General features: G+C 41.4%; 1 protein-coding gene across 1 annotated transcript in view; it reads right to left on the minus strand.

Annotated features, from left to right (window-relative positions):
- Positions 1–1,674: 1,674 nt before the first annotated feature.
- TNIP3 (TNFAIP3 interacting protein 3) overlaps positions 1,675–27,468 on the minus strand; it is a 68,719-nt gene continuing 42,925 nt past the window's right edge. Inside the window, exons 8-13 of the mRNA XM_006125584.4 lie at positions 26,154–26,273; positions 21,727–21,852; positions 20,177–20,230; positions 19,017–19,175; positions 15,043–15,103; positions 1,675–5,052 (exon numbers count right to left, since the gene is read on the minus strand). Of these exons, the coding sequence (XP_006125646.3) occupies positions 5,021–5,052; positions 15,043–15,103; positions 19,017–19,175; positions 20,177–20,230; positions 21,727–21,852; positions 26,154–26,273 (552 nt within the window). The 3' untranslated portion in view covers positions 1,675–5,020. The remainder of the gene's footprint in view (positions 5,053–15,042; positions 15,104–19,016; positions 19,176–20,176; positions 20,231–21,726; positions 21,853–26,153; positions 26,274–27,468) is intronic.

The raw sequence follows: 27,468 nt of genomic DNA on the forward strand, positions 1-27,468 counted from the left end.
ATCAGGTCCATGATCTCCACACTGGACCAGGAAGGTGCCCGCCTTCTCCAGCCCCTGGCAGGTTTTTGGGAGCTGGGGGACTGGGCCTGGGGAGCAGTGGAGGGCTGGCTGGCACTGTCTGCCTGGCTCATGGTAGGGCTACTGGGTATGGGGCAGTGACTGCTGGCTCTGTGTTGGCAGGCCTGGAGTTGGCACAGGCACTGTGGCCAGAGTCTACCCCTTTAAGGGCTCCGGGGCTGGGGGAGAGGAGAGGAAGTTTTCCTGGTTGTGCACAGAGTGGCCACCAGGGCACCCTGGGAAGGGCTGGAGGCCCCCAATTTTGAAATAAGCATCTTCACAGCACTTATTTTGAACTAGCTATTTCAAATTTGGTGTTATTCCTCGTAGAATGAGGTTTACCAAATTCAAAATAAACGTTCCGCTACTTCAAACTAATTTTGAAATAGCAGTTTGGCTGTGTAGATGCTAGGAAAGTTATTTTGAAATAACGGTTGTTATTTCAAAATAACTTTGCTGTGTAGACATACTCTTAAGGATTATTTTGACCAAAGTAAAGGCATATTGTAAATGCACTACAGGGTGGGGAGAAGGGTGAGCTGAACAGTGTAACCTGTCGCTTATCAAGGGAAGGTAAGAAACAAATAGGAGCTAAGGAGGCTGAGCTCTAATTTATCATAAATCGTGTTGATGTGATGCCAAACTCTTGCTAATGTTTACACTAAAGTTTTTACATGGCCTTCATACTCCTAGTATCTCAAAGTTTTGTATCATCAAGAGCACCTCAGACTCATGGCTGTTATACAACATGGTCCTAGAATAGAATATTTTTTTTGCCAGTATGCCTATGTAACTCATGTGTAAACTCGTTTTTAATTCACTGGGTAGAATAAATTACTGTTTTCACAGACAATAAGATCTTAGTCGCTAAGCTGCTTGAAAGCACTCTTGCTATAATTAATGGCCATTTACATAGCAATATAACACTTTACACAATGGAGAATACCACCCAGTTCTGTTCTTCAAATAGGTAGAAAGCCCCAATCCCAGAAGGTGCTCAAACCCCTGCACCCAGATGGATTAAAATAGATAAGATAGAACATGAATAAAGATCAGTGCAGGTGCAGGAGAGCAAAGGAAGATTCCTGGAAGTGAGGTTTAAAGGGAGATTGGGAGGAGGAAGGAAAAGGGTGCTTAGCAGGTAAAAATGTTAAAGACATTATGTAGACTGATGTGGAAAGCAGGAAAACCCATGAATGAGTTCAAAGGGGGAAGAGTAAAGTGGTTCAAGTTTTTCTTTTCACATTTGCAGAACTGCCCACGTAGGTTGTCATATTTGCATTACTGTGTGCAGACTCATGAGACAAACTGTACATATCAGGTGCCTTTCACTGTCTTGACCAGGCTCTTTTCATTAATCTATACCCCCAGACACCTATTTTAGTATTCAGAACTTCTAAGCAACTTCAAACACTTCCCACCCTTTTCTTAATTAACCTGACAAAAATATTTCTTCATCCCTAAACTACAGTATAGCCTAAAGTGAAGGCTGGAAATTATTCAATGAGTAATACAGCCATCACAAGTTTATGCCCAGGAAAACTTTTACACCACATCACAAGGTATTCAAGTATAGAATATTATATAGAATACATAATTACACATACCTGATAAAACTGCAGCCCCATGTGGTGTGCTGTATTTATTATCTGCATTTGGAAAGTGTGTACACTGTTTCTTTAACTCTTATGCAGAAAGAGAAGAGTGAGGGGGCTAAGAAAGATTGTGAAGAAGCAGCTCTACAGTGAAGCAGAGAGAGGTAGTAGTTTCAGTGATGAATACTCATTTCCTTATTCTAATAAAGTTTTTTATTCAGTATTAAAAGAAAATTACTTTTTAGCAATTTTTTATTATTGCCAGATGTCAACACTAACTCAATTCTTTATGTTGCCCATTCATCTCCCTTCTCTCGAATTTATTCTAACATATCAAGCAATTTCCAACAGACACCTTTCTGAAAAAAAGCCTGCCACAAAAGTATGCCACATGCTTTCATTGTATGCTTGGTCCCCATATCCACTGATGTAATACAAGTAAGTTGGAGAAAACTAAGTGAGAAAGTGAAAAATGGAGAAATAGGATGACATTGGGAAAGAAAACTATTGACTGAAAGTAACAGAAGATCTGATAAAAGGTGGAATAATTGTCTAAAGAAAGAGAAGCTGTTATCCAGACCGGACGAAGGACTGGACCTGGAGACAATTTTGCAGAAAATCAATCTCAGTAGGTTTACTCTAAATCAGGACTGGGGGAATCTGGATAAGACCCCTGGCTTGCCTGGATCCAGCCCCAAGACTAAGGCTCTGGTGTGCGAGGGAAATGGAGGGAATGTCTGTCTCCTTCTCAGTCTGGAGCCACTTGTACGTGGTCCTCGAATGATTTTTCTGTGGATCCATGGCCCCCCAGCCCAAAAAATGTTCCCCACCCTGATTCCCTCTCTCTCTGACACACAGAGTTTATCAAACAGAAAAAACAACAACAATGGTTCTTTGGTGTACGCTATTTTAATGTGACCACACTAATTGAGGGAAAACAGTACCTGGATTTGAGGAACATGTGCAGCAGCATACAAAAAGGTAGAGGCCTCTTCCTCCCACTCACACCATATTGGAAACAAAGCCTCACAATTAGCTTCACTGGGATTTGTTCAAGTAAATGTTTGCAAAATCAGGCCCTAGCCAACCAACCATTAAAAACTCCATGTCTATACCAAAAAAGTAGAGCTAGCACTAGCACTGCAAACTCTGTTTTCTTAGTATGAATGACTCATGTTGAGTCATCTCTGCTTAGGCCAGATAATGGTTCCTCAAACTATATAATAAGTTTCACAAACAGAAGACACAACCTTCATAGAAGGGCTGAAGTGAATGAAATGGGGGTTTGTTGGCTGCAACACCAGATATACAGAAGCTCGTCTGTTTTGAACATTCACTACAGCCAAGCGTGGGGTATTCTTCTCAGAACATTGGTCACCTGCTGAGAGTCTGAATTGAATTAGGTTACATTATAATTGGATTTTCCTAAGGCATTGCATTAGCATTTTCCATGATCTCACCCTTATTAGCCAAATCATTAATCAAGAGTTGTCTGCTAGTTAAATTATTTGCTGCTACAGTGTCTGTAAGCCAGCTTCATACCCATACAGAGAGACAGAGCTCCTCATCTCTAGCTTCAATGGACACTTTTTTTTTTTCATCTGTGGCTTTTATGCCACAGACAAAGTTGCAGTGCAACTCTGGTTTCTAAAAAATCATGATAAAATAGTTATTCTCTAGAGAATGGTTAATTTAGGATTTTGGTCATGTTTCTCTTGGTCTGCGTGACCAAATAAGGCGGGATTTGTCTCCTTGAATGCAAAAAACAAAGCGGTTGGGGGAATTAATTTAATTGCAGAGAAATCTTTTCCCAGGGATTGTTTTCCATTGGGTCTGAATTCAACTGCTGAAAACATTTAATCTTCAAAGGTTATTATTTTAATGCAAAAGTCTTTGCACATAAATGGAAATTAAAATGGATTGTTATAAATGTGGGAATTCTCCTGTATATGTCTGTGAGGGTTGGTAGGTCCACTTGAAAACTCTGCCTTGGTACAATTTAGGAAGGCGTGGTGTGAAATTAGACTCACGCTTAGAAATTTCTACTGATTTACAAAGAACATCCATTAGATGTTTCATGGGATCTACTGTTTAAGGTGCAAGGCTTACCCCTATGTAGTGGCTCTGATAGAGAACAGTCCTAAGAATTCTAACTAAATATATGAAAAACTAAAGACACAACAAATAGTCTAGTAGCACCTTAAAGGCTAACAAAGCATATAGATATTAGTCTTTAAGGTGCTGCTAAAGTATTTAAGTTGTTCCAGTTACAGAGTACCTCGGCTACCCCTCTGAAGCTTTTAAATATATGAAGGGAGAGAGCAGTTATACTGTAAGCAGATTACATCATGCAGTATTTGCCAAATATCTGACATGATGATTTCCTATAAAGTTGCATGGTTTAAACAGAACTATTCAATTAAAAATGTTGTTGTGTTATCAAATTCAAAAGGTCAGACAATTACGTTTACATTGTTCATTATTAAAATCCTCTGGAAGTAGAAACTTGTTTTCACTATCAGTATAAATCAGTGGAATATTTCCATGAATATTCCATTGACCCAAATTTGTGCACAAACACAGAATTATGATAATAACCTATGCGTGCTTTAGTCCCAAGCTTTCTGTTACAGAAATCAATGGAAGAAGTGGACAGGACTTAAATGGGAGCAGGTTCAGGGTCTACCATGGAAAATTGGACAACATGCAACACAATTACAATTTTATACAAAAACTGTGAAAGAGTAGGACTGCCATTTTAATCAGTCAAACAATTAGTAAAAATGTTTATTACGGAAGCACCTAAGGACCAACTAAAAATGGCCCACCTTCATACTAGGCACTGTACAAACACAGTAGTAGACAGCCACTTCTCTAAAGTGCTCCTATCATTCCAATAAATATATATTCCAAGAAATGAGAGCAGAATTCAAAATGGCACAACAAATGATTTTCAGAACTTAAATAAAGTGGGCTGTGATTCTTACACTGGATCACAATATCAATGTGCTTAAACATTTTATATTCAAATCAGATGCAACATCTTCTTAATCCACAGCAATTTAACATTGAATCATAAGAAGTTTCTATCAAGCCCTATAGCCAGCCTGGGCAGCAACTTCCACAAAAGGAAGAAGGGTAGTGGTGGTTCCCCAGATAATTCAATCAGTTCTTGAAGATCCTTGTGTAGATTCTGTGTCTCCATCACCACCACCACCCAGATACAAATAACATGTACTGGACAGATATGGGGGCTATAAGCAAAAATAATGAACAATAAAGTTACAAGGAAACATCACACTGCCTCTCAGTCTTTCATGGTATGGGAGCATGTGTAATTCATCTGCACTTCTCTAGCTCACATGCTTTCAGTGATGAACTTCTTTCTTTGAGGAAGTATCTGCAAGTAAATGAATACAAATGTTTTAAAATAAAAATATTAACCCACTTGTGATTAATTTCCCTTTCTTTTCTTGATTTTTTCCCCCCTAAAGAATTTAAGTTCCATATAATCAAAAGCTGACTGTCCCGACAAGCATACAGAAAACCAAAAGAGAAACAAGATGGGTTAGGAATGCCATTATTTTAAATAGTGATCAGTGGTTACCATTTCCATAGTGAACTGTGACATCTTTCAGATACCAGATGCAGAAGTATATGACAAGACCTAAATGCCACAACCTTGCATCTAGGGTAGGTTGTTTAAAAAAAACCACCCCCCACACTTCTGCAAAGTGGTAATAAAATGTGTCATTCACTTTTGGCCGAGGTTTATGCCCACTTTGCAGAAGTGTAAAAGACTACATAAGGTACAAGGCAGTGACAAATCTAGTATTAACAACTCTTAGCACATCTGTGGTTCAAGCATGTGTCTGTGATAATAATGCAAGTGAGAGTGAACAAAATGTCACCACAGAAAGGAAAATACAGGATTGCCAACATCACACATATCATCCTTTCTGAAGAACTTTCAGCAGAAGTTCCTGAAATGTTGTAACATATTGCTAGGAAGACATGAAAAAAGGCACACAGCACATCACTTACAAGCAAAATATTAAGACAACAATAGGAAATGCTCCCAAAGTATTCTGAGTTCTCACTATGGCAGGAGAGAATAATGTACAGCCAGGGCTGGCCTTACCATGAGGCAAACTGAGGCAGCAGCCTCAGGTGCCAGACTGTGTGTGTGTGTGTGGGGGGGGGGGGGGGGGGAGGAACGCCACTAGGACCCAGAGAATTTAGACCTTTCAAAGTTTAGGCCCAAGCGAGGGGGCATGGGGGCGTAATTTGAGCTCCCCGCCTCAGGTGCCAAAATGTTGTGGGCTGGCCCTGTGTACAGCTCCAATATATTACATGTCTTTACTTCTAAAATTTACATTAGTAGACATCCAACTGCAGTAAGTTCTTTACTCAGAAGCCAACCACAAAACCCACTAGCCCTTTGGTTCACAATTGAAGAAAGAATTTGTACGAACATTCTGACAAGAGAAAAATCAAATCCAAAAGGTACGTATTCATGACAGGAGATGAAGAGGCAACATTGTGGGAATTCCCGGTTTTTATAATAGAACTCTTCCTCTGTTTGTAATACCTATAGCTAGAAGCCATTTTCTGTTTCTGTGCTAAATTAAATGAGTATAGGATGGATGATAATTAGATAAATATTTCTCCATTTGTAAAAACATACATGCAGAGTTTCTGTTCAGCTGACATGCCATGGGGATTACTTATCCTCATACCTGGAAGGGTCACTTTACCTTTGATCGTATTATAGTAGGACACCACAGAATCAGAAAAAGAAGCAGAATTTACAAGGCAATCGACGACTCATGGTAAACATTTTGAAAAAAGGTCTCGTTAGGCCTAATTCTACCTAGTCTAGATAGACTCCTGGGTCCCCCGCTCCTCAGACCTGCACACTGGACAATGCAAGATCAGAGCTAGAGAGATATTTTCTTTCCTTATTTCTTCTTACTGTGGACATTTGTCTAAACATGTAATCCTGTGGCTGGATTCTGATCTGAAACGGATGTAAATCAGAGTTACTCCAAATTTGCATGAAGAACGGAATCCCATTTCTGAACACTGTAGCATCAGCAGCAAATGCTACAGAAATGAATTAGTCATAAGAAGGAATGATGATTTCAGGTAAGATGCAAGCAGAAGAACTCTGTTGCCCTTTGTTTTTGTAGTCATTTATACCTAGGCAAGTGAACAAAAACCCTACCAGAAGAGTAGAATTTTACACCTATTTTGCAGAGGTATAAATAACCACAGAGGGTACGTCTACACTGGCCCCTTTTCTGAAAGGGGCATGCTAATTTTACAGGTCGTAATAGGCAAATCCGCGGGGGATTTAAATATCCCCAGCGGCATTTAAATAAAAATGTCCGCCGCTTTTTTCCAGCTTTTAGAAAAGCCGGAAAAGAGCGTCTGCACTGGCCCGATCCTCCGGAAAAAAGCCCTTCAAAGTAGGAATAAGAGATCCTCCGGAAAAGGGCTTTTTTCCGGAGGATCGGGGCCAGTGTAGATGCTCTTTTCCGGCTTTTCTAAAAGCCGGAAAAAAGCGGCGGACATTTTTATTTAAATGCCGCGGGGGATATTTAAATCCCCCGCGGATTTCCCTATTACGACCTGTAAAATTAGCATGCCCCTTTCGGAAAAGGGGCCAGTGTAGACGTAGCCAGAATGTATAAGGCAGTGGGGAATTCAGGCCACTGTTTTCATGTTAATATCCTCAGTAATTAATAAAAGGGTGAAACACCTAGATGCTATAAGCAGAATTATTTATATAAAAACAATTTATCAAAGGTGCCTGTAAAATGTCAGTATCTATAACTTTTTAAAAAGTTAGAGGAAAATTATAGTGGGAGAGCTAGATTCTCAGTGCTTCATGTAGAACTGAGGTCATGATGGCCTCAAGCCACCTTTGGTCTCCCCAGATCCTGATGACTATTGGAGGCCACTTCAATTCCTGGCATAAGTTAGAACAGCATAGAGGTTTCTAATTTATGCCCCATTTCCCATGGCCCCAAAGGGACACTCTAGCAGTTGAGCCAACTGCAAGAGCACTGCAGGTATGTTCCCTTCACAGACAAGGTGATGAGGTTCAGCTGCCACAATTTACACAAGAAGAATCCCCTGGTAAACTGCTTAGTTTGCCTTTCTGGCTGCTTTTTCAGCAGTGCAAAGCAATTGGCACTGGAGTCTAAATCTGGTCCATAATATTTCATGTTCCAAAAAAGTGCTGGGGTGAAAAGAGACAGAGGGAACGGGGCCTTCACTTAAGCAGGAATCAGGCATGCTGGTGATTTAAGAGGGCCCAGGGCTCTTGGTTGCTGCTGCCACTATGGTGGCGGCTGGAGCCTCGGCCTTTTAAATCACCACTGGAGCCCCAAGCTTCATGCTCTGAGCTGCACTAAGGCTGGCAGGGAGAGTGGGGGGCAGGCGCCCTTGGTGGCGCTAAGGGTAGGCTGCTGCAGCCTTGCCCCTTCCACTAGAGGCCCTTCCCCTGGACACACACACACCTTGCCCAAGGGCCCAGAAAGTCTGTCATCCCCCCCTCACCAGAATAGTGTATTTTTGATAGACTAAAGTAATGAACACAGTACTTTCAAAGCTGTGACATCTACATTAGTCAACAAAGGGCATGGAACTAATTTTGCATCTCCTTTAGATAATGGATGAAAAAGGAATTTCCACATGGCAAATGAATGTTTCATGAAACTAACAGGAAAGGATCTAACATCTGTGTATTTATAGTATATTACTGAAAGGTCAGTATTAACACTGCCATATGAACGCACTATGTAAATCAGAGAGAAACAAGTTACTATAAAATGTCTCAAGATTTTCCCAGTGTCTTCAATCTAATTTAATATTAGCTTATCAACATATCTGAAGCTATTTAAAATAGACTCAACCATTTATTGACAGCAAAGCAGAAGTGAGTATGTATTGGAACATCCTGTTGTGGAGTTTGGACTGCTAGTATTTAAAACCATACTATTGTTTACATTTTGTATCATACTTTCTCAGTGGTCATCTCCAACTGGTGTTCAGCTGAAACAGTGGGGAATCTTCAGTGCTCTTAAGTTGAAGGTGGATTTTTAAATCAAAATTAGAAAACAAAAACCAAAAAACCCCCAACCGCCTTCTGATATTTGAGGAAACAGAAATTGTCGCCCATCCTCAATGTGCGTATGATTTGTATTATAGTGGGAGAAAGGTAAAATCTGAATCTTTATAAATATGAAGAGGAAGAAAACGTGATTTAGAACCAATAAACATTAGTGTTGTCCACACTTTTCCAATTGCAACTAAATGTCTTATATAGCCCTGGATTCTGTTGCATTCTGTAAGACTTCTGGAAGTAAATCACTTAGGTGCCTGTAAACATACACCATGTTTCCTCCCAAAGTGCATAAGCATGGCCTCACGACTTTACCCTTGGGTACAGCTTGGTGTTTCTTACCAGACTACTAGAAGCAACAGCGGGTGCCTTAAAAAAAAAAAAAAAAAAAAAAAAGCTAACCTGCAGTTGTACAAGAGCCAATGAGTCATTAAATACACCATAAAAAAGGAGAAAAACAAACATTCATTGTACATTTAAAAAAATTAGGCTTCAAGTGTCTGAACTACTTCCATAGCCTGCAGCTAGAGGCGGCCTACGCAGTCTCTTAGTTCTTAAACTTTTTTGGAGGATATTTTTCTAACCTCTAGGGCCTACTGAGACAATTTCTGGGTGAATAATATCTACATTAAAATACCTAAAGCTGCAGGCACAGTTTTACAAAGTAACTTAATTGTTCACTATTAAGTAGTCTGAAGATAAATAAAATACAAAGAATATATACACTTGTAACCCACACACTAAGGCTACATCTACACTGGCCCCTTCTTCGGAATAGCCATGCTAATTTAGAACTTTGGAATAGGGAAATGCTCAGGGGATTTAAATACACATGGCCGCCACTTTTTTTCCGGCTTGGGGAAAAGCCGGAAAAGAGCGTCCAGACTGGCGCGATCCTCCAGAATAAAGCCCTATTCCGGAGGATCTCTTATTCCTACTTTCAAGTCTGGACACTCTTATTCAAGTAGGAATAAGAGATCCTCCGGAATAGGGCTTTATTTAAACGGCCATGTTTATTTAAATCCCGCGGGGGATATTTAAATCCCCCGCGCATTTCCCTATTCCAAAGTTCTAAATTAGCATGGCTATTCCGAAGAAGGGGCCAGTGTAGACACAAGTGTGGTTACTGAGCAATGCAAGTGGTACCTAGACCACAGAAACAGCTAAGATCAAGAGACCTCTACAGCATGGGCTGGGAGCCAGCTGGCTTTTAGCTCAGAGGGTAGAGGCTCTTATACTCTGCTTCAGAGATCCCAGGTTCACATGTGCCTGGTGGTGGTTACACACTGTTAGACATAAATACCCCTTTATACACCCACCATCACTGGTTTGGGACTCTGCAGCACTCTAGGGCATATCAAATTTTCATGAGACAGTTGAAACCCTTTGAATAATTGGGGACGGATGTTTGGAGATGATCAAGCATGCTCCTGCTGCAGACTTCAAAATCTGTATTCAGGTCCTCCCAATGGAGTTCAGCTTTTTAAGGCTGACAACAGCTCTCCCCAGTCATGGCCAGCCAGTTTGGGCTGCTCTGGGGATAACTGGCTCTACGTGACAGCCTCGTGCACCGAACTCTTAAAGATTTAAGGGTTAACGTACATACACTCAGCCAACCAGCTTCCTCCAGACCAGCTGGCTCTGCAGCATACAGCTTTAAGGCTTAAGCACTTCAGTACACAAGCACTTAAGGGTTGGAGAGCATACAGAGAGACTGACAGCTTACCCAAAACCAACTAGTTCAGCAGATTGTAGTAGCATTAAACAGCAACAGGCACTTTACATATAGCCAAATCTCCCTTGTGTGTGAAACACCATGTTATATGAAACAGCTGGGGAATACAATCCTGATTAAAATAAACAGGAGGTTAATGAAAAGTGAGGTTTAATAATCAACACTCTGTCTGTAAATCCCCAACCAATGCCAGAGCCAAATGTGGCAACTTAGATCTACATGTAAACAATCCTCTGCTAACTCTACCGAAAGAGAGACAAGTTGTCTGCAGATGAGGGGAGAAAACAAAAACAAAACAAAACAAAACAAAAAAAAAAACAGGAAAATGAGGGCAAGATTGGGAAAGAAAACAGAAGATGCTCCATATTTCTGCAGGCAATTAAAATATTTCAGGGGTGATTCTGGTTTCCATGGAATTTTCCTATTCCTAATTTCACTACATTTTTCTAGTTCTATTTCTTCATACTTCACCTATGAAGTCCTCAGAACCCTCCCCCCAGTGTTAATTAAATTTCAAATATTACATATAGTATTTATTTTAATAGCACCCCACATGTGCAAGGTACCTTTGCACAGATAACATGGGGTGAAGTCTTGGTCCCACTGAAGACTTGGAAAGCTCTTATTTACTTCACTCAAGCTAGAATTTGATAATGGTCCCTGCTCCCAGGAGTTTACAGACCAGATTGGCAGGACATGACTAGGGGATTAACAAAACAATAAGGAGAAGTAGCACAGGAACAACACCTGTAAGATTATGCTGTTACTTAGCAATCAAAGGTTTTCCCCTCTAGGGAGACAACAGCATTTTTTTGCAAAAGCAGCTGGTCTTCAAACGAGAGAGTATAATGGCTTTGCAGACACGCTCAGTTCAGAAAAGGGGTTCTATACACCAGGAAGAGACCAAGAATGTGTTCATGAAAGGCAGAAAAACATGGCATTGAGGCACTATTGGCAGAGCAGTGTGTATGGATGGGATGAGGGAATGGCAGCAATGTTAAAAGGAGGCAAGGTTAGAAACACACTATTAAAGTGTGTGTGCGTGCGCACGCTTCAAGTGGAAATGAAGCAATTTAACAGGCATTTGTCAACCTCAGGTATATGCTGTCAGTTTCTGAATATACTGTGTTAATCTACAGGATGTCCATTTAAATATTTTGTTAGTGTGTTGCTGAAGATTATAAAAATCACATCGCTAAAAAAGAGTTTCCTGCGCCTCCTCCCCACTGCCATTGGGCATAGGGGCACCAGTTTAATAGTACTGAGTAGAACCCCCTAAATCCTAAGAATAGAACTATATACAGGCCACTGCCTCCCAGCTCTGATGTTTGCCTTTGCAACTTCAGTGGCTTTATGGCAAACTACGCATATAGAATACTTTGTGTAAACATTAGGGCCTGGTCCAAAGTCCACTGAAGCCAAAATAAAGACTCCCATCAATTTCAATACAGAGCTGGACAAAGTTTTTCAGCTGAATTTATTTTTTTGGATTAGAAAAAAAAACAATGGAGATTTGGCAACATCTTTTTTTTTTTTTTTTTTTTTTTTTAAAAACAATTTCATGTTGCTTTCACCAAGCTGATCTGGTTTTTTTTCTCTCTCCCATAAGAGGAGAAACATTTCAACATTTTCATAAAGAAATGTTTTGGTGGCTTCGACCTGCAACGTCTTTTATTTATATATTTCCTTCAATTTTATTTTAACACCCCCGCCCCACACACACACACACCCCTCAAAAAACTCAAAATCTAAAATCATTTCGGTTGCTCCAAAATAAAATTTGATTAGATTTTTCAGATATTTTGAAAAATTTCAAGCTCCACCTAAAACCAAAATTTTATTTTATTTTTGATTTTTCAGAACCCTCATTGAACTGAAAAATCCATTCATCATGCAGCTTTACTTCAGGGATTTTTGGATCAGACTCTTTCATGTTCCACTACCTATAGCCATATTGATAGAGTACATGCAGTCCCCGACTTACGTCGGATCTGTAGTTACGAATGGGTCTTTTCTCGCCCCGGAGGACGCGGGCGGCGGGACCGCGGTGCGTCTGGGCGGTCCCGCCGCCCGCGTCCTCCAAGGCGAGAAAAGCTGCTTCGTGTCTCCCTGGTCTGCTGGGGGGGACCCCCCCAGCAGACCAGGGAGACGCGGAGCAAAGCCTTGGAGGACGCGGGCAGCGGGACCGCGGTGCGTCTGGGCGGTCCCGCCGCCCGCGTCCTCCAAGGCGAGAAAAGCTGCTTCGTGTCTCCCTGGTCTGCTGGGGGGGGCCCCCCCAGCAGACCAGGGAGACGCGGAGCAAAGCCTCGGAGGATGCGGGCAGCGGGACCGCCCAGACACGCCGCGATCCCGCTGCCCGCGTCCTCCGCGGCTTTGCTCCGCGTCTCCCTGGTCTGCTTAGAAAGACTAAAGGATTTGGCCCTATAACATCAATCCAGGGATAGATTCTTTTGGAAAAAAACCTGCCTTGTGATATCACACTGATTTGTTACCTTTTTAAATCTTTTTTCTATGGTGCCATAATTTTTAAGCACTAATTTAGGAGAAAAATCATTAACACATCAGGTTAGGTTTATGACCTAACTGGGCATATCCAAGCTAGGATAAATGATCCTTCTGAAATTCTGCTAACTACATTGTGAATGAATGTATAAACATTATTGTACTCAGATGGTCCAAAATGAGAGAAGACAAAAGGGGACAACTGAATATTTCTGTGTTTCCTTCGGTTCTCCTCCTCCCCAATTCATTTTTTGAATTTCAAAATTCAGTGTCTTTCCAAAACTTTAAAAAAAAAAGACAATTAGCTTTAACTGTAGTCGCTCTTAAGAGAAATCAGTTTGTAATAAGCACCCCCAAATTCAGGGCTTCCTTAATATTAATGGCTTTGACTATCAAAAATGCAACCCGCAGTGGCTCACTGCAGCCCTTTCTATGCTTATCATTTCTCTAAAGTTACAGATTAATTATATACAATAGGTCAAAATTATGCACTTTTGCTGCAGCTGGCGGTATACGAGGAGAGAGGGCGAATGCTCCTTGTACGTTTCAACTCACTGAGTTTCCAACTGATTTTCCTGTGTAAGCGGGTGGGCTTGGCCCCTTTCCATCACTAGTGGTGGAACACACAGGCAACTTGGCTTTAAAAGAGCTTTTTAGACATGGGAGAGTCAGAAGCACACTCAAGGACACAAAGGAAGAAATGGGTGGATAGAAAGAAGAGGGGCATTCCTCAGATCCTACAGTAGAAACATACTGAACTTCACACAGAACTTCATCTGCAGTTGTTCCCAACCTCCGCTCTCATGTGTTCACAACATGGAGAGCTGGGGTATGATACCATCAGTATCCTTCTGTGCAGTCAATTCCTATAGGTTTAAAAGGGAAGACGCCATAAACTAATTCCATCTCCTTGCTCTCTGCCCTGAGCTCAGCATTCCATTCCCTCTCACCCCATCGAAGCCTCAGGCTGCCTCATGCTTTAGGGAAGGAGTCCATACATTTTAACAGATGGTGCTGATTTCGTGCACTGCATCTCCTCCATGTAACTGCTGGAGAACAAGTGGCCATATAGCTTCCCACTTGGATACTGCAAGATAGACTTAATAATTATCTGTGTCATGACCTATGCTATCCATACACACTGCAGACGGATACGTGCAGGGACACTATGCAATACATAGCAGTATAAATTTAACTTCACAGCTCAGAATGGTGTAAGTCACTTGAGAGGTCACCTTGAAGAAAATGGGGATTAGCAAAACAACCCGAAAGTTTGTAAAGTGAAAGGGAAGAAAAGGGGACTTGGAATTCAAAACAGTATTCTTCCCCCTCATCCTCCCTCCCAGCCAGCCCTAATCTCTATAATGATCAGAATCAAAATTCATAGATGCATACCTTTGTGTGGTTTCAAATCGGGATCCTAATTTTGCACATCAAACCTCATCTTTTGAAAATAAAGAATATGCTCATTTGTCTTCAAGTGCCATTAATAATTGATACTGGCTAAGTACCTAGCAACTTCAACCATTCGGGGACCAGTTCTAGGCCTTATTTTGTGCATCATCAGGTGACATTAATGTCTCTGTCACTCAAGCCAACAAGCAGACATTTCAATCTGTATCTTTTCTATGTCGCGGGGGGGGAGAGGGATCTTGCCTTTTGTTAACAGAGATAACGGTTAGAACCTGCTTTATTTCTCACCCTGAGCTCAGCATTATTCTTATTTCATGTTAATGGGGGCATCAGATGCTCTAAAGGCCATCTCTGGGAGTTCAATGTGGCATTTATACAATTCTGTAATATACATTATAAAAAGAATGTTTTAAGGATCACAATGAAGTTGAAACCTTTAGCATAGATGGCACCCAGTAGAACCTACATCCTCTGTCCTGTGTGTCAACTGCAGCCTTATAAAGTAGAGCCTTAAAGCAAGTATGCAACATCTACATATGAAAGTTTACTAAAAAGGTCTCATTAAAAAAAGTGAATTCACAGTATGTTCAGTACAGCTGTTGTCTTACCATTTGCCTTGTGCTGCACATCTGGCGGAAACTGGTCCGGAACATACCACTGATAGTCTGGCTGCACAAAACAATAAAACATTATTACAGCAATATGGACTTCATAGACACTTCAAACAAAAGAATAGTGGTATGTTAAAAATATAATTATGCTGTGTAGCTTTTTATTAGTCATACAAAAGCAATTTACAAAAAAAAAAAGATTTAGCTCTCAATTTCTACTGGTTGAGCTTTTCAGCTCATTTTTTTTTCTAACATGTGTTTGAATGCCGTGCACAGTATAAACAGTGGCATAAACTTTTCTAAATGCCACAAATCAAAGCCAACATTAGTAACATCAACAAATCAAATTTTCAACAATCTTATGAAAACTGCAGATAGGGAGTGAGAAGTCAGGGAGTGAGAAGTCAGGGAAATAGAAATAGGCCTGCAAACTTTTTAAACATTTTTAAAAAAAAAGGAAAAGTAGGACCAATGCAAGCAATTAAGAAGCTAAGAGAATGGAATGCTTTGACATAACAGGTGAAGCTGTTCCAATGTGAAAGTGTGCAAAGTTGGTCAGCATTGGTTTTTAACACTATTTTAGAGCTGTACTACTCAGTCCTTCTACAGAGTTAGATCAATGTATCTATCACATTAGATAGCATCACATGCTATCTTGAATATGTTGTAGGTCAGGGAAATTATGTTTAACTTCTTTTCTACAAGAGGACAATACCAAGATTGGGTCTCAGGGTGTGTCTACACTGCACCATTATTTTGAGATAACTAGCATGATTTTGAAATAATGCCAGCATCTACACAGCCATGCTGTTATTACGAAATAATTCTGAAATAATGGATGGCTTATTCCAAAATCTGTAAACCTCATTCTATGAGGAATAACGCCTATTCCGAAATAGCTATTTCAAAATAAGGCATGTGTAGATGCTCCACTGCTGCTATTTTGAAACAGCCCCTCACCAGAGCCATTCTAAGTTATCCCTCCCCAATGCCTCCAGGGGCTCTAAATCGACATAGCACATCTACATTAGGGAAGCCTGCCTGGGCTAATTTTGAGGCTTCCCTGCAGTGCAGACATGCTATTTTAAAATAAGCTATTTTGGAATAACTATTCCGGAATAGCTTATTTCAAAATATGCACGCAGTGTAGATGTATCCTGTGTCCCTAAATTGGGCTGCTAGGCATTTCTGTAATACAAATAAATAAAGACAAGGATATTGCTTTGAAAATTTCTCCACATTTATCACGGGGAGCAGGGAAAATTTCTTTATTTTAAACACAAAATATGGTAAATAACTACCTGTCCATTATTTCTCAGAGACCATTTTATTAAACTGTTTTCTAAATTAGGATTAAGCCCTCATGTATTTGAGCATTTTCAAAAGCTTTCTAACCTCAGTTGGAGCAGTGTCAAACTTTCTGTCTAGCTTCAAACAGATAAGGGATAGCTGTGAAATGCCATAGATCACCACCCTCAATTAATTAATTGGAAAGGTAATTTCTATGGTCTATGGTCCTTGTTTTGCAAGAATCCCTCCAGCTAAGTTGCCATTTTCCCCTAGAGAATTTCAGTGTATCCATCCTCACTGCAAAGAAACTTCACTGAGGAATTTTGCCTAAGTTAGAACTGCAAGATTGGACTCTTGTTATGGATAATGACTAAGGTTAGTAAAATCTAAATCCTGTTGCAGTTATGTAACATTATTCAAGAAGTGGCCATAAACCTAAAGAACCTGAAGTCTTACTATAACTGGAAGTAGCACTAATGTTCTATACTTTACACAAAAATTACTAATTTAAGCCAAAGCACCTAAGGACACACTTAACAGTCCAATTGACTTCAAGTTAAGCTTGTGCTTAAGAGCTTTACTCTAGTCAGTTTATAATGCACACGCAGTTCTCTAATTCACTACTTCTTCTTTTCTCTTTCGTTGAAAGAGAACCAAGGCCAGAAGAGAGCCATATTTCAAGTCAGACCAAGTATAAATATTTCCTTTAAAATTTTCAATAGAAACAAAAAGGAAGATGCAAAATAGGTGAACATTCAGAAACAGAGTAAATGCACAGTATTACTTAAATCAAGACACTCATTAAGTTCCAATGTATTTCTTCTTCACTAACAAACTGCTCCAGGAGTTAAAGAGCTAAGAGAGGTATTATGCTCACATAAGAAAAGAATTTCAAAGAAAACTCAAAAAACAAAGATGAGAACTTAAAAGCAACAGTCAGAAATGGACTCCGCCTCCTCAATATATCGTTAGCACTGACAAAGTTTATAAATCCAGGGAGTCCTTGTACAATTAGAAAAACAGATGACAAAGTGCAAGGAAAAAAGCCAAAATAATCTGAGACTGAGTTCAGACTATTTTCAACTTTTGTAAACCAAATGATAATTGTATTTCTAACACACAAATGAGGTACTTGCCCCCAATTTTCCTCATATTTCTTCTGTTTGAAGAAGAAACACATTTTGCAAAGTTAAGATGTAATCGCCTAAGTAATAAACACAATTTACTATGTAACATTATATACATAAGTATATGATTTTTAAATTAGTAGACATTTTAATTTCTTGTTTTAAATGTAATACAATATGGTTTTACAATAAAAATGTTTCTTGAAAAATTACATATTTTCAAAAATAATTTAGGGCCAGGTTTGGCCACTATTGCTCATGTTAAGTAATTCCTTACTCCTCAAGTAGTCCCAATTTAAACAAGGCTATCTTGGACCAAGGTATCACTAAATATTAGTTATGTAACTTGTTACAAGTTCATCTCTTCACATAAAAAAGTTTGCATGCTATGGAGAGGATATGATAGCGGTGTTGTACAAAGTCATCCCGATTATGGGATGGCTACATTACTCATGAATGACAAAACCACATGAGAGTCAAGCAGGCTGTCCAAATAAATATGGTGATTCACTGCATAAGACAGGAAAATTTGACATAATAAATATTTGTTGAATACTTAAGCCAATTCACACAAGTCAACAAAATAATCACATTGGATTTCAACAGGACCAGAGTTTGGACCTTTGTGGTCACTGTTCTTTGTTTTCAATGCCTTGAGACATGCTCTATATTTCAGGGAACAAATTCATATTATAAATACAGGTTATCCATGATGCAGTATAGAAATGACTTGTGATGAGATTCTGAATTGATCTAAAATGATAGCGCAAGTCTAATCAAACTTCTGGCATAAAAATTAATTATTATATATTTCCTAATTAAAATCAAAAGGTAAAACAATACCCCTTTCCTTCGGAAAATTATATATAAATGCATTTCTAAAGGTTTTAATTATTTCTCTCTATTCAGAGAAAGCATAAATTGTGCAAAACTTGCAAGGGTTAGTTTTAATGGTAAAATTCAGACTGAGATCAAGTATGTCAGAGATCAAAGAGGCAGAGGAGAAAAAATATCTTTTAACCTTTGGGCCTTGCGGGGACTGATCTTGCCCCCAGCACCATTCAGAGCACGCTCAAGAAACGGAGAAAAATCCCTTCCAGGGATTTACCTTCCCCTTTAGCCGACTTCCACAGATTTTTCTCAAGGAAGCAGAAAAGGGGATATAGAGTTGCAAATTGAATATGAAAAATGATAGAAGAAAACAGACACAGCAAAGAGAGAAAAGATGTTTTCAAGTGTGGAATCAAGAGTCAGCCTATATCTCATGAGAAAAAATACAGCAGGACTTATTAAATGAAGACTGGTCATTTGTGTGGAGAGAGGCAGGGAGAAAGACGGAGCAGAAATCACGCACAAGGCTGGCTCAAATCCACAGGCAGCTTTGAAGACATGCAGGAAAATTTTCATCAGGATCCTGAAATGGCCTGAGAGAGAATCAAGCTGGCTGAAAGAGACACAACCAAGCCTGGATGAATCACTGAAAGCATCACAGCAGTCATGTATGGTTGCCAAGTTCTAAGATTTGCAAAACGTTAAGTGACAAATTCTACTCACAGGGTGCTGTTGCTGATCATGCATACCCCGTGATGCCATGTGTACTCGAGGATCTTGGCAGTGGAAAACTAATCCACAGTTTCCATAATTAACACAAGGTGGAAGGAACACCGGAGGAGAGAAGCAGCACCTCTCAGATGACACAGGGAGGTCTTTTGTCTGTAGGAAAATAAAAATTGACCGCACCCAAAAAAAAAGTGATACTACCTGCACATGTGGATCAAACAGAATGCCAATACAAGTTAATCCGTGAGCACTGATAGCAAAGAATGGTCCAGACCCACAACTGGCTACAAGGCTTCTATTTTAATCTATTCTGAATGCGGATAAACAAATACATCTCTGTCAAAGCCCCTTGAAATGTTTCTTTTGGATAAAGTATTTGATATCTACCTTGCAAGCACACTGTTATCTGGCACCAAATGACATTTTTATCTCTTGTAGCAACACTCACTGTTCAAACAATACTAACCACATGCAGACTTACATACCATGCAACCTAGTTAATGAATAACATGGACAGGACTGAGCCAAATCTTGAGGTCCTCAGTTTTTGCTGAGGCTTTAATGAAGCCCACCAATGTCAATGGAAATAGTCTTGGTAAGAACTGACTGAACCAAACAAAAAGGATTAAAAGCTGGAGTCAGCACCTCACAAATTGGCCCAATTACATAAGTACTTTGCACGTGCCGTGAACTCTCACAAACATCAGCAAATCAATCAGACCCCTTATTGAATTAATTTGGGCCAGAGTTAACACAACGAAACATTCTTATCGAGTACACAGGCATTGTGCTGGTCTTCTGTAAATGCATGAATTGCATCCTAAGTGAACTCTGATATAGTGAAATTTCATTTAGAATACTGCAAGGAGAGCCCTGCTTGCTCAATGGAAAACCTCCATATATGTTCCAAAGAGAAAACTTTCTCTACTATGAGTTTATTATTATGGAGTGGTTTCAGAGCTTATCCTGCAGCCCTTACTCTCATCTGTAGTCCCAGTGACTCTGATGGTACAATACAGATAAAAGCTGAAGGATCTGGCCCTTAAGGAGGAGAGATCAGTCGTTTAGAAGTGGGGCTTTATTTTTACTAGCTCTCAGAAGCCTTGAGACATTTCATGAATGGAAAACAGAAGGTACTGAAGAGGTGCACACACCTGTTTCTTCAGTTGCTTCTCTAGAAGTTCTTTTTCCTGCTGATACGCTTTCATCTGCGGAGAAATAATTTTTTTTCCACTTGGATAAATCAACCATATTGACTGCCTGTTCCAAGGCTGCTTCCTACACAACTGTCATTTAAATTGCAGAAGACACCAAATACCACACATATACTGGAACTTCTACAGCACTGGAGCTGGAACAACTCTCACATATGTGCATGTTAGGATGAGGTCCTCCTTGGCTTATAGGCCAGCAAGAGGAAATTACTTTGGGTGCATGACACAGAATGCTTCCCCGATCCCTGATCATAGCACTGGAGAGGCGGTAGTGCCTCCTCTCCTCTCTGTCTTGGTGTTTTAGAGTGATCCCCCAACATGGGCATGAAAGGCTGTTCCCCTCCCATGACCATTGGAAGGAAACTCTCTGCAGCCACTTCTACCCCCTTGCAGGAAACAACCCCAGCACAAATATCAATGATTTTAAAACATTCTCTAGCGCCTAAAAATGCCATTAATCCACAGAAATGCCCCACATCTACTGCGTGGGTAACATACTAGGGTGCCCATGCTATTTCCATGTGCTTGAAGGCATTTCCAGTAGCTTTACTAACAATTTTGCATTTCAAATGAAATGCCACCTCTGTGTCCTACCCTTTAATAATATGCTCTCATTGGAGACATATGCTGAACACCTGCTGGGAGGTGCTATATGTTGCCAATGAAGCTAATGGAAGCCATGGGCATGCAACACCTCTCTAGGAGGGACTCAAGTACCGTATGGGGGTATCAATCCCTTGCTTCTCTGACAACAGTAAAATGCAGTCTGCAAGTGCTGGTGTGTGGGGTTGGTGAAGAATCAGCTAATACTTCTGTGGTTAAATCAGGAAGTCCAGAGGGATGATAGTGGAGAACAGGGAACATTCCATAATGACTTGTCACTTATTGTAAAATGTTGCTCAACTTTTGTCAGAGAAGTTTTGTGGTTTCATTATTTTTTAAGAGGAGATTGCAAAATCTCAATTGTTTCTACATGTTTCATTTCGGTTCTCCCGTCTATGGGCATCACGCTGGAGATAAAAAGGAATTTCCCAGCAAATGGGACGAAACAGTTCAGACTGCTCAAGACATCTGAATGAGAAGAAGTTCTCTCAGTGACTCTGGAGTAACTCCACTGTCTCAGGCAGGTCACTGCAGCAGAGCAGAATTTGGCACCACACATCTTTTATTTCCGAGTTCGGGCGAGTTCGGGGATGAGGCTGTATTTCTTACATCAAGTGTCATGCCAACAGAACAAATAAAAAGAACTGTGGTATTTAAGAGGTAGTGAATAGCCTCAGTAATAGGCACACTCTGTCTACCTAATTTGGAAGAAGTTTCTAATCATCATTTCTCATCTCTTTACAACATTACTTCAGAATGTTTTGTCCCATGTGGCAACCTCAAATAAAATCCAATGTCAATTAAAGGAAGTAAAAAAGCCTTGGGTTGTATGGAAAGTGAGAAAAAATGTACATGTGCTGGCAGCTGCAACTTTCTTTAAATCATACCTGAGAATTTAGTTTGTTCAGTTGGGACTGTGATCTTTCGTTACGTTTTTGAAGTGCTTCTTTCTCTTCATTAAGTCTTTCTCTGTCCGCTCTCTCCTTTTTAAAGTCTTCTTCATATATCTGTACCTGAAATTAATATTATTTAGGAAATGTATTGTGGTAGTTCTACAGTGATTTTACAAACACAACAAAATGACAAGTAACTGCTAATTTACAGAGCATTTTTTAGACTGATCCCTTCTATTATACATCTACTGTCAACATTTTTTCCATGCTTTTCCTAGCTTTAGCCACACTAGCTTCTCTGCATGTGATCCCCCTCACAATTTCATTATTTGTGGAATATTGCTATATAGGTTGATCCTCTCAACTGAGACTCCCTGGTCCGGTAGGACCATGGATGTTGCTGGACAAGAGAGCCCCAGTGGAGGGCCAGAAGCAGGAGCCCTGTGGAACCTAGGAGCCCAGCCAGGCTGGCTGCAGGGAGGCTAGTGGCTGGGAGCCCTGCCACGGGATTATGGCTGAGCTGGTAGCAGGGTGGCCGCAACACCAGCAGGCTCCAACAGGGGTCTGCTGTGGTAGGGCCAGGAGCCGGGGTGTCAGGGCTGGCGCTGCCTGGGAAGGGCTGGCAGGGTCAGGAACCCTGGCAGCTGAGCAGGAGTCTGCTGCAGGGAACAGGGGGAGGAGTCCCAACAGAGGGACTGCAGGCTGGCGGGGCTGGTGCTGCTCTGCTGGTGGTTTGCAACAGCAAAGCTGAGAGTCCCAGCAATGGGTCTGAGCAGCTGTAGCAGGGCTAGTCACACATGGGGAGCCCACCGGGAGGCCAGGCCAGACGCAGAGCCAGGCTGGGAGACCAGTGGCGGGAGGGTGGGGGCAGAAATGACCTCCCCTGGACCAGCAAAATCCCTCCTTCAGGACCATTCAAGTCCCAATAGTCCTGGGCCAGGGAGGTCCAACCTGTATTTGAATGACCTGCTTGGTAACTACCTTTGGAATCTTTGCACTAATATGTCTAACATTAAGGGCCTGGATTCTTCAAGATTATTCAAATGCTGGTTTAAGAGAGAAAATATTTTACAATTTTTTCTCATTTTCAAATCCGCTTGAAAGATTAGCATCTCCAACTTCCGCTGCTGGATCTGCTGGTTCTTACCTGGCAGGCAGGAGCTTATAAAGGGTAGTCCCCAAAATGCTAACATGGTGATATATAAAACTGAGCAGCATCACTCACAAACAGAATGATGGGCTGGAGAGAAGTTAGGACCTACAAAGCATCTCAATGACCCCTTACTTGATGCACCATAAAATAAAAATGATTTTGCTGTTAACCAGCCATATTTTTATATGGGCAGCACTTAAGTCACAAGTTAATATTACTGCAGTTTCTCTGGTTCAGGGAAGAAATGCCATTAACAGAACCAGAGAAAATGGAAGGGTGGAATGGTTATTTTATCCCTGAATGGGGGAGACATGCACTGTAAAATTCTACTTCATCTCATACACTCAATGAACACAGTAATGTGCTTACACATCTGATTAATGCTTAACAGTGTTCATTTGTTGAGACTGGATCATTCATGTCACACTGAGTATCCAATTATGAGTTTGGCCTGGATTCTCATTTGCCTTACATTTTGTGTTGTCATTTATAACTGTACAGTAAACATAAATGTTTTTCCATCCACTTCACATTGGTGCAAATGACCACACAAGGGGTCAGGCTCTCATTCACAGGGTAGGCAGGCAGAGGAGTAGACAACATAAATAACTTATAAATCATTGTTTGCATTACCTCCATACAACTGGCAACATAAACTATGTGCTATAGACCTTTCTGCCAGTGTACATAGGGCTACAGATTCTTTTTCTGCATAAAGGTGATGCAGAATGTCAGCTCTGCCACACTGTCCATGCAAGACACCATGACCAGGGTTAGCTTATAGTACCTCAGGAGGGGGCACCGTCACTAGTTGCTGCAGAGAACCATGTGTGACGTAGTGGGGGTACCCAGCTGGTTTCTATGCTGCTGGCTCTGGGGTAACCCCCACTGGCTGCCGTGGGTACCACGACCCAGCAAAACAGGATGAGTCACTATGCAACCAGTGGCCAGACACCCCCCATGGAGAGGAACAAAGGAAGGTGGAATGCTGCCCTGGCTGGGGGGCAGGGCGGGAAGAAGGTTAGTGAGTTGCTGGCTGGAAGCATGGAGGAGACAGCCTAGGGAAGGGGACTGGAGTTTAGGGGCCCAGTCTCGCCCATCTCCAGGGGGCCTGAGGCATCCTAGCCCAGCTCTGTGACCAGATTCCATCTGTGCTGTGCTGTATCCTGGAGAGGAAATAAACTTCCTCTATTACACCATTGTTTGCATTACCTCCATACAACTGGCAACATAAACTATGTGCTATAGACCTTTCTGCCAGTGCACATAGGGCTACAGATTCTTTTTCTGCATAAAGGTGATGCAGAATGTCAGCTCTGCCACACTGTCCATGCAAGACACCATGACCAGGGTTAGCTTATAGTACCTCAGGAGGGGGCACCGTCACTAGTTGCTGCAGAGAACCATGTTCTATGTGTTTTAGCCCATCTATGATTGCCTATTACCCCTCCACAGTACCAGCTCCATAGCCTCATGCTCTGTCCTATGCTGCTCACCCCAACAGCCACATAACCATGTGATCTGTTAAAATTCAGGAACTATGCTATAGTTCACGGTAGAGACTTGTAATATCCCTTTGCATTGTAAGTTCTGATGCCCCAAAGAGGAGGTGTTACATAGCCTGTGTATTCCACCCTCCACCACTGGCCCTCCATTTTTCTCTTCCTTTGCCTCATCCTTCTTGTTGTTCAGAACTTAGCCATTCTGTCACAGCCAAGGATGGGCCAAAGATGGCTAAGGAATGAAGATATGCTATCATACAGATGCCTATCCCCCAGGCCTCCTCCTCCAGACAAGCCTTCTGTTCCTCTTCATACTGCGTAAGATCCCGAATGACTATACTGATGTCTACAGCTAGAAAAATACATTAATAAAACTGACCAGCTAGATTTCAGTTTCCTCAGGATTTTGAGAAATGGCGCACACTATTTTGTTGTCAAGTGGAATGAAATAACCCATTACTGCACACTAAAGTGTAAGATTCTGCTCCCTAGCGTGTAGCATACATTACAATAGAGAGCAGATTTGTAAACTATGTGCTATAGTTTGGCTCAACTGGTCAAACGTGACAGAAACAAGTATTTTATCCCATGAATCTCCCGATCATGTCTCTTTGTGTTTCAGTAACTTTCCCTAACACTGTACAGGGTAACACAGTGATTCCCAACCTTTTTTATGCCAGGGACTGGCATACCCATTCATAAGCCTTTGGCAGACAGATAACTTTTTATTTGAATATTTGCATGCTCATTATCCAAATAATGAACATGCAAATAAAATGTTACTGGTCTGTCAAAAGCCCCAGCCTAGAGAGCCACTGAAAACAGCTGCCACATCCCCCCCGCTAGGTCTCCTGGTCCCAGCCTCCTATTTTGTGCCACACGGCCCCAATCCTTGGCGGCAGCCGCCACCCACCATGCAGTCAGAGCCCCGGCAGCAGCTACTCGGCCCCAGCAGCAGTCAACACAGCCTCGGCCCCAGCAGCAGTCAGAGCAGCCACCCTGCAATGCAGCCCTGTCCCTGGGAGCATCTGGGGCCATGGTTGCGTGGCAGCTGGAGCCACATACTGTGGTACTAAAAATAGCACCATGACTCCGGCTCCAGTCCTGGTACATGGGGTGTGCTGTAGTACTGTGGCCCGGCTCTAGACTACTAGACTCTATACTACTAGAAGCTCGGTCCATGAAGCTCCTGATTGGAGCACATGTCCGGGTCCAGCAGTTTGACCAGACACTTAATCTAGAAGGAAAACAGGATGTTGTCTGAGGAACTGAGAAAGCTCCTGATCCACTGCTCAACTGGACCCTAACTCTTGACTCTGTTATGACCCAGACATTGTTCCCTGACTCTGGTTTGATCCTTGATAATGCTTTTGGATTCTGGCTTCAGCTCATTCCTTAGCACAGCTTTCTGACTGAGTCTGGTCTTGACCCTCAGTGTGACTCCTGATACTAATTTGGGCTCCACTTTTGGCATGACCCAACCTCCAGCTTGGACTCTGGCATCTGACTCAGACTACTAGGTCTGACTACTCACACTCATGTCCGTGCAAGGTAATAGACTTGTCTTGGTCCTGTGTACAGTACTGAATTTCATACTATGACAACGCAGACCCCTGTGATAAAATGATACTGTTAGGATCCTGTTATCTGGAATAAAGCCAGACTGCCTCCTACTTTCAAATCAGGATAAGTTAACCAGACCATAGTTTTTGGGAGAAAATAGTACACTGCTAAACTCAGCCAGACTGACTTCCAGACATTCTCACCTGTTGTCTGAGAACTTCCATTTGGGTCCTCAGCTCTTCATTGTTGCAGTTCCTGTCAGATGTATCCAAATGAGGCAGAAGAAGGGACGAGTGTTGCTTCTGCAATGCATCCCGAAGGGCCTACAACAACATATGACCGGTGGCTTAGATTTGTCACATGAAAGGAATCCCTTTTTAATCATTACAATGTTGGGATATAGGACTGAACAGATTCAAGCAACTCATGAGTTGTTTTGTACTGCATTTATAGTCACATTGCATTTTATTTGCTGTGTAAGACTAATACTTAGCTACCCACATTTTTAAACTGACCACATTCCAGCTCTTAAGTTTGGGACACTATCATTCTGGGACACTCATTGGTTAAATTTGCATACATAAATAGCATTTGTGCTTGTAAATCAAGCCATTGGAGGTCCAATTTACATTCACCAATGCTTTTCCTGGATGAAAGGATCAGAGTTTTGGAAAGCCCAGGTGAACTTTTTTTTGGAGAAAAAGAGATAGGTTGCTAAGATTGGGTTTGTAAAACTAAAGAGTTTTTAAACAACATTTAGCCATTATCTAGCAAATAATGGCTAGAGCAGGGGCTGAACCAAAAGATCTTTAAGCACTAAAAGGACACATTTCTCCTGCAGGAGTTCAAACTCCTGCGGCTCTTAGTATGCAGTAGGTTGCACAGTCCCTATGGCGAGCCACTAGAGGGAGTCATGATTACAGTGTATTACTCCTGCTCTGCTTGTCAGTCCAACTCTTCTAGGATACTCGGTATTACTTTCCCTTTCATTATTTTTTTGATGTGTTTGACTAATTTGGGCTCCACTTTTGGCATGACCCAACCTCCAGCTTGGACTCTGACTCTGACCACTAGGTCCGACTACTCACACTCATGTCCCCACAAGGTAATAGATCTTAATCATCTTATTATTCCTCACTCCCCATAACCTATCATCAGCTAACAAATGTCAAGTTCCTTTCATATTCATGTAGGGCCCATTTCAACCTCTATTAAGGAGACCACATCTGTAAACAACATTGTATCTTTTAAAAACCCACAATTACTGGTAATTGCTTCAGACCATCCCTCCTCCCCGCCTTGTCTGAACCGATCAGAGTTATCAAACAGCTATCAACAGGCTTACAAGGAATTCATAGAGGGACTATTTCCTGATGTTGATGTCACTGAATTTCTTCAGAACGCCCAGTAGAGTATCTGAAGCGACCTGTTGGCCAGCTCCCATCCAACAGCATAAGGGAGAGAAGAGAGAGAGGGAGGACAGAGCAGAAGTTACAAGTCTTCCACCAGCATGGATGG

Source organism: Pelodiscus sinensis, chromosome 5 (genome assembly GCF_049634645.1).
Source record: "Pelodiscus sinensis isolate JC-2024 chromosome 5, ASM4963464v1, whole genome shotgun sequence".
NCBI classification, from domain to species: domain Eukaryota; kingdom Metazoa; phylum Chordata; order Testudines; family Trionychidae; genus Pelodiscus; species Pelodiscus sinensis.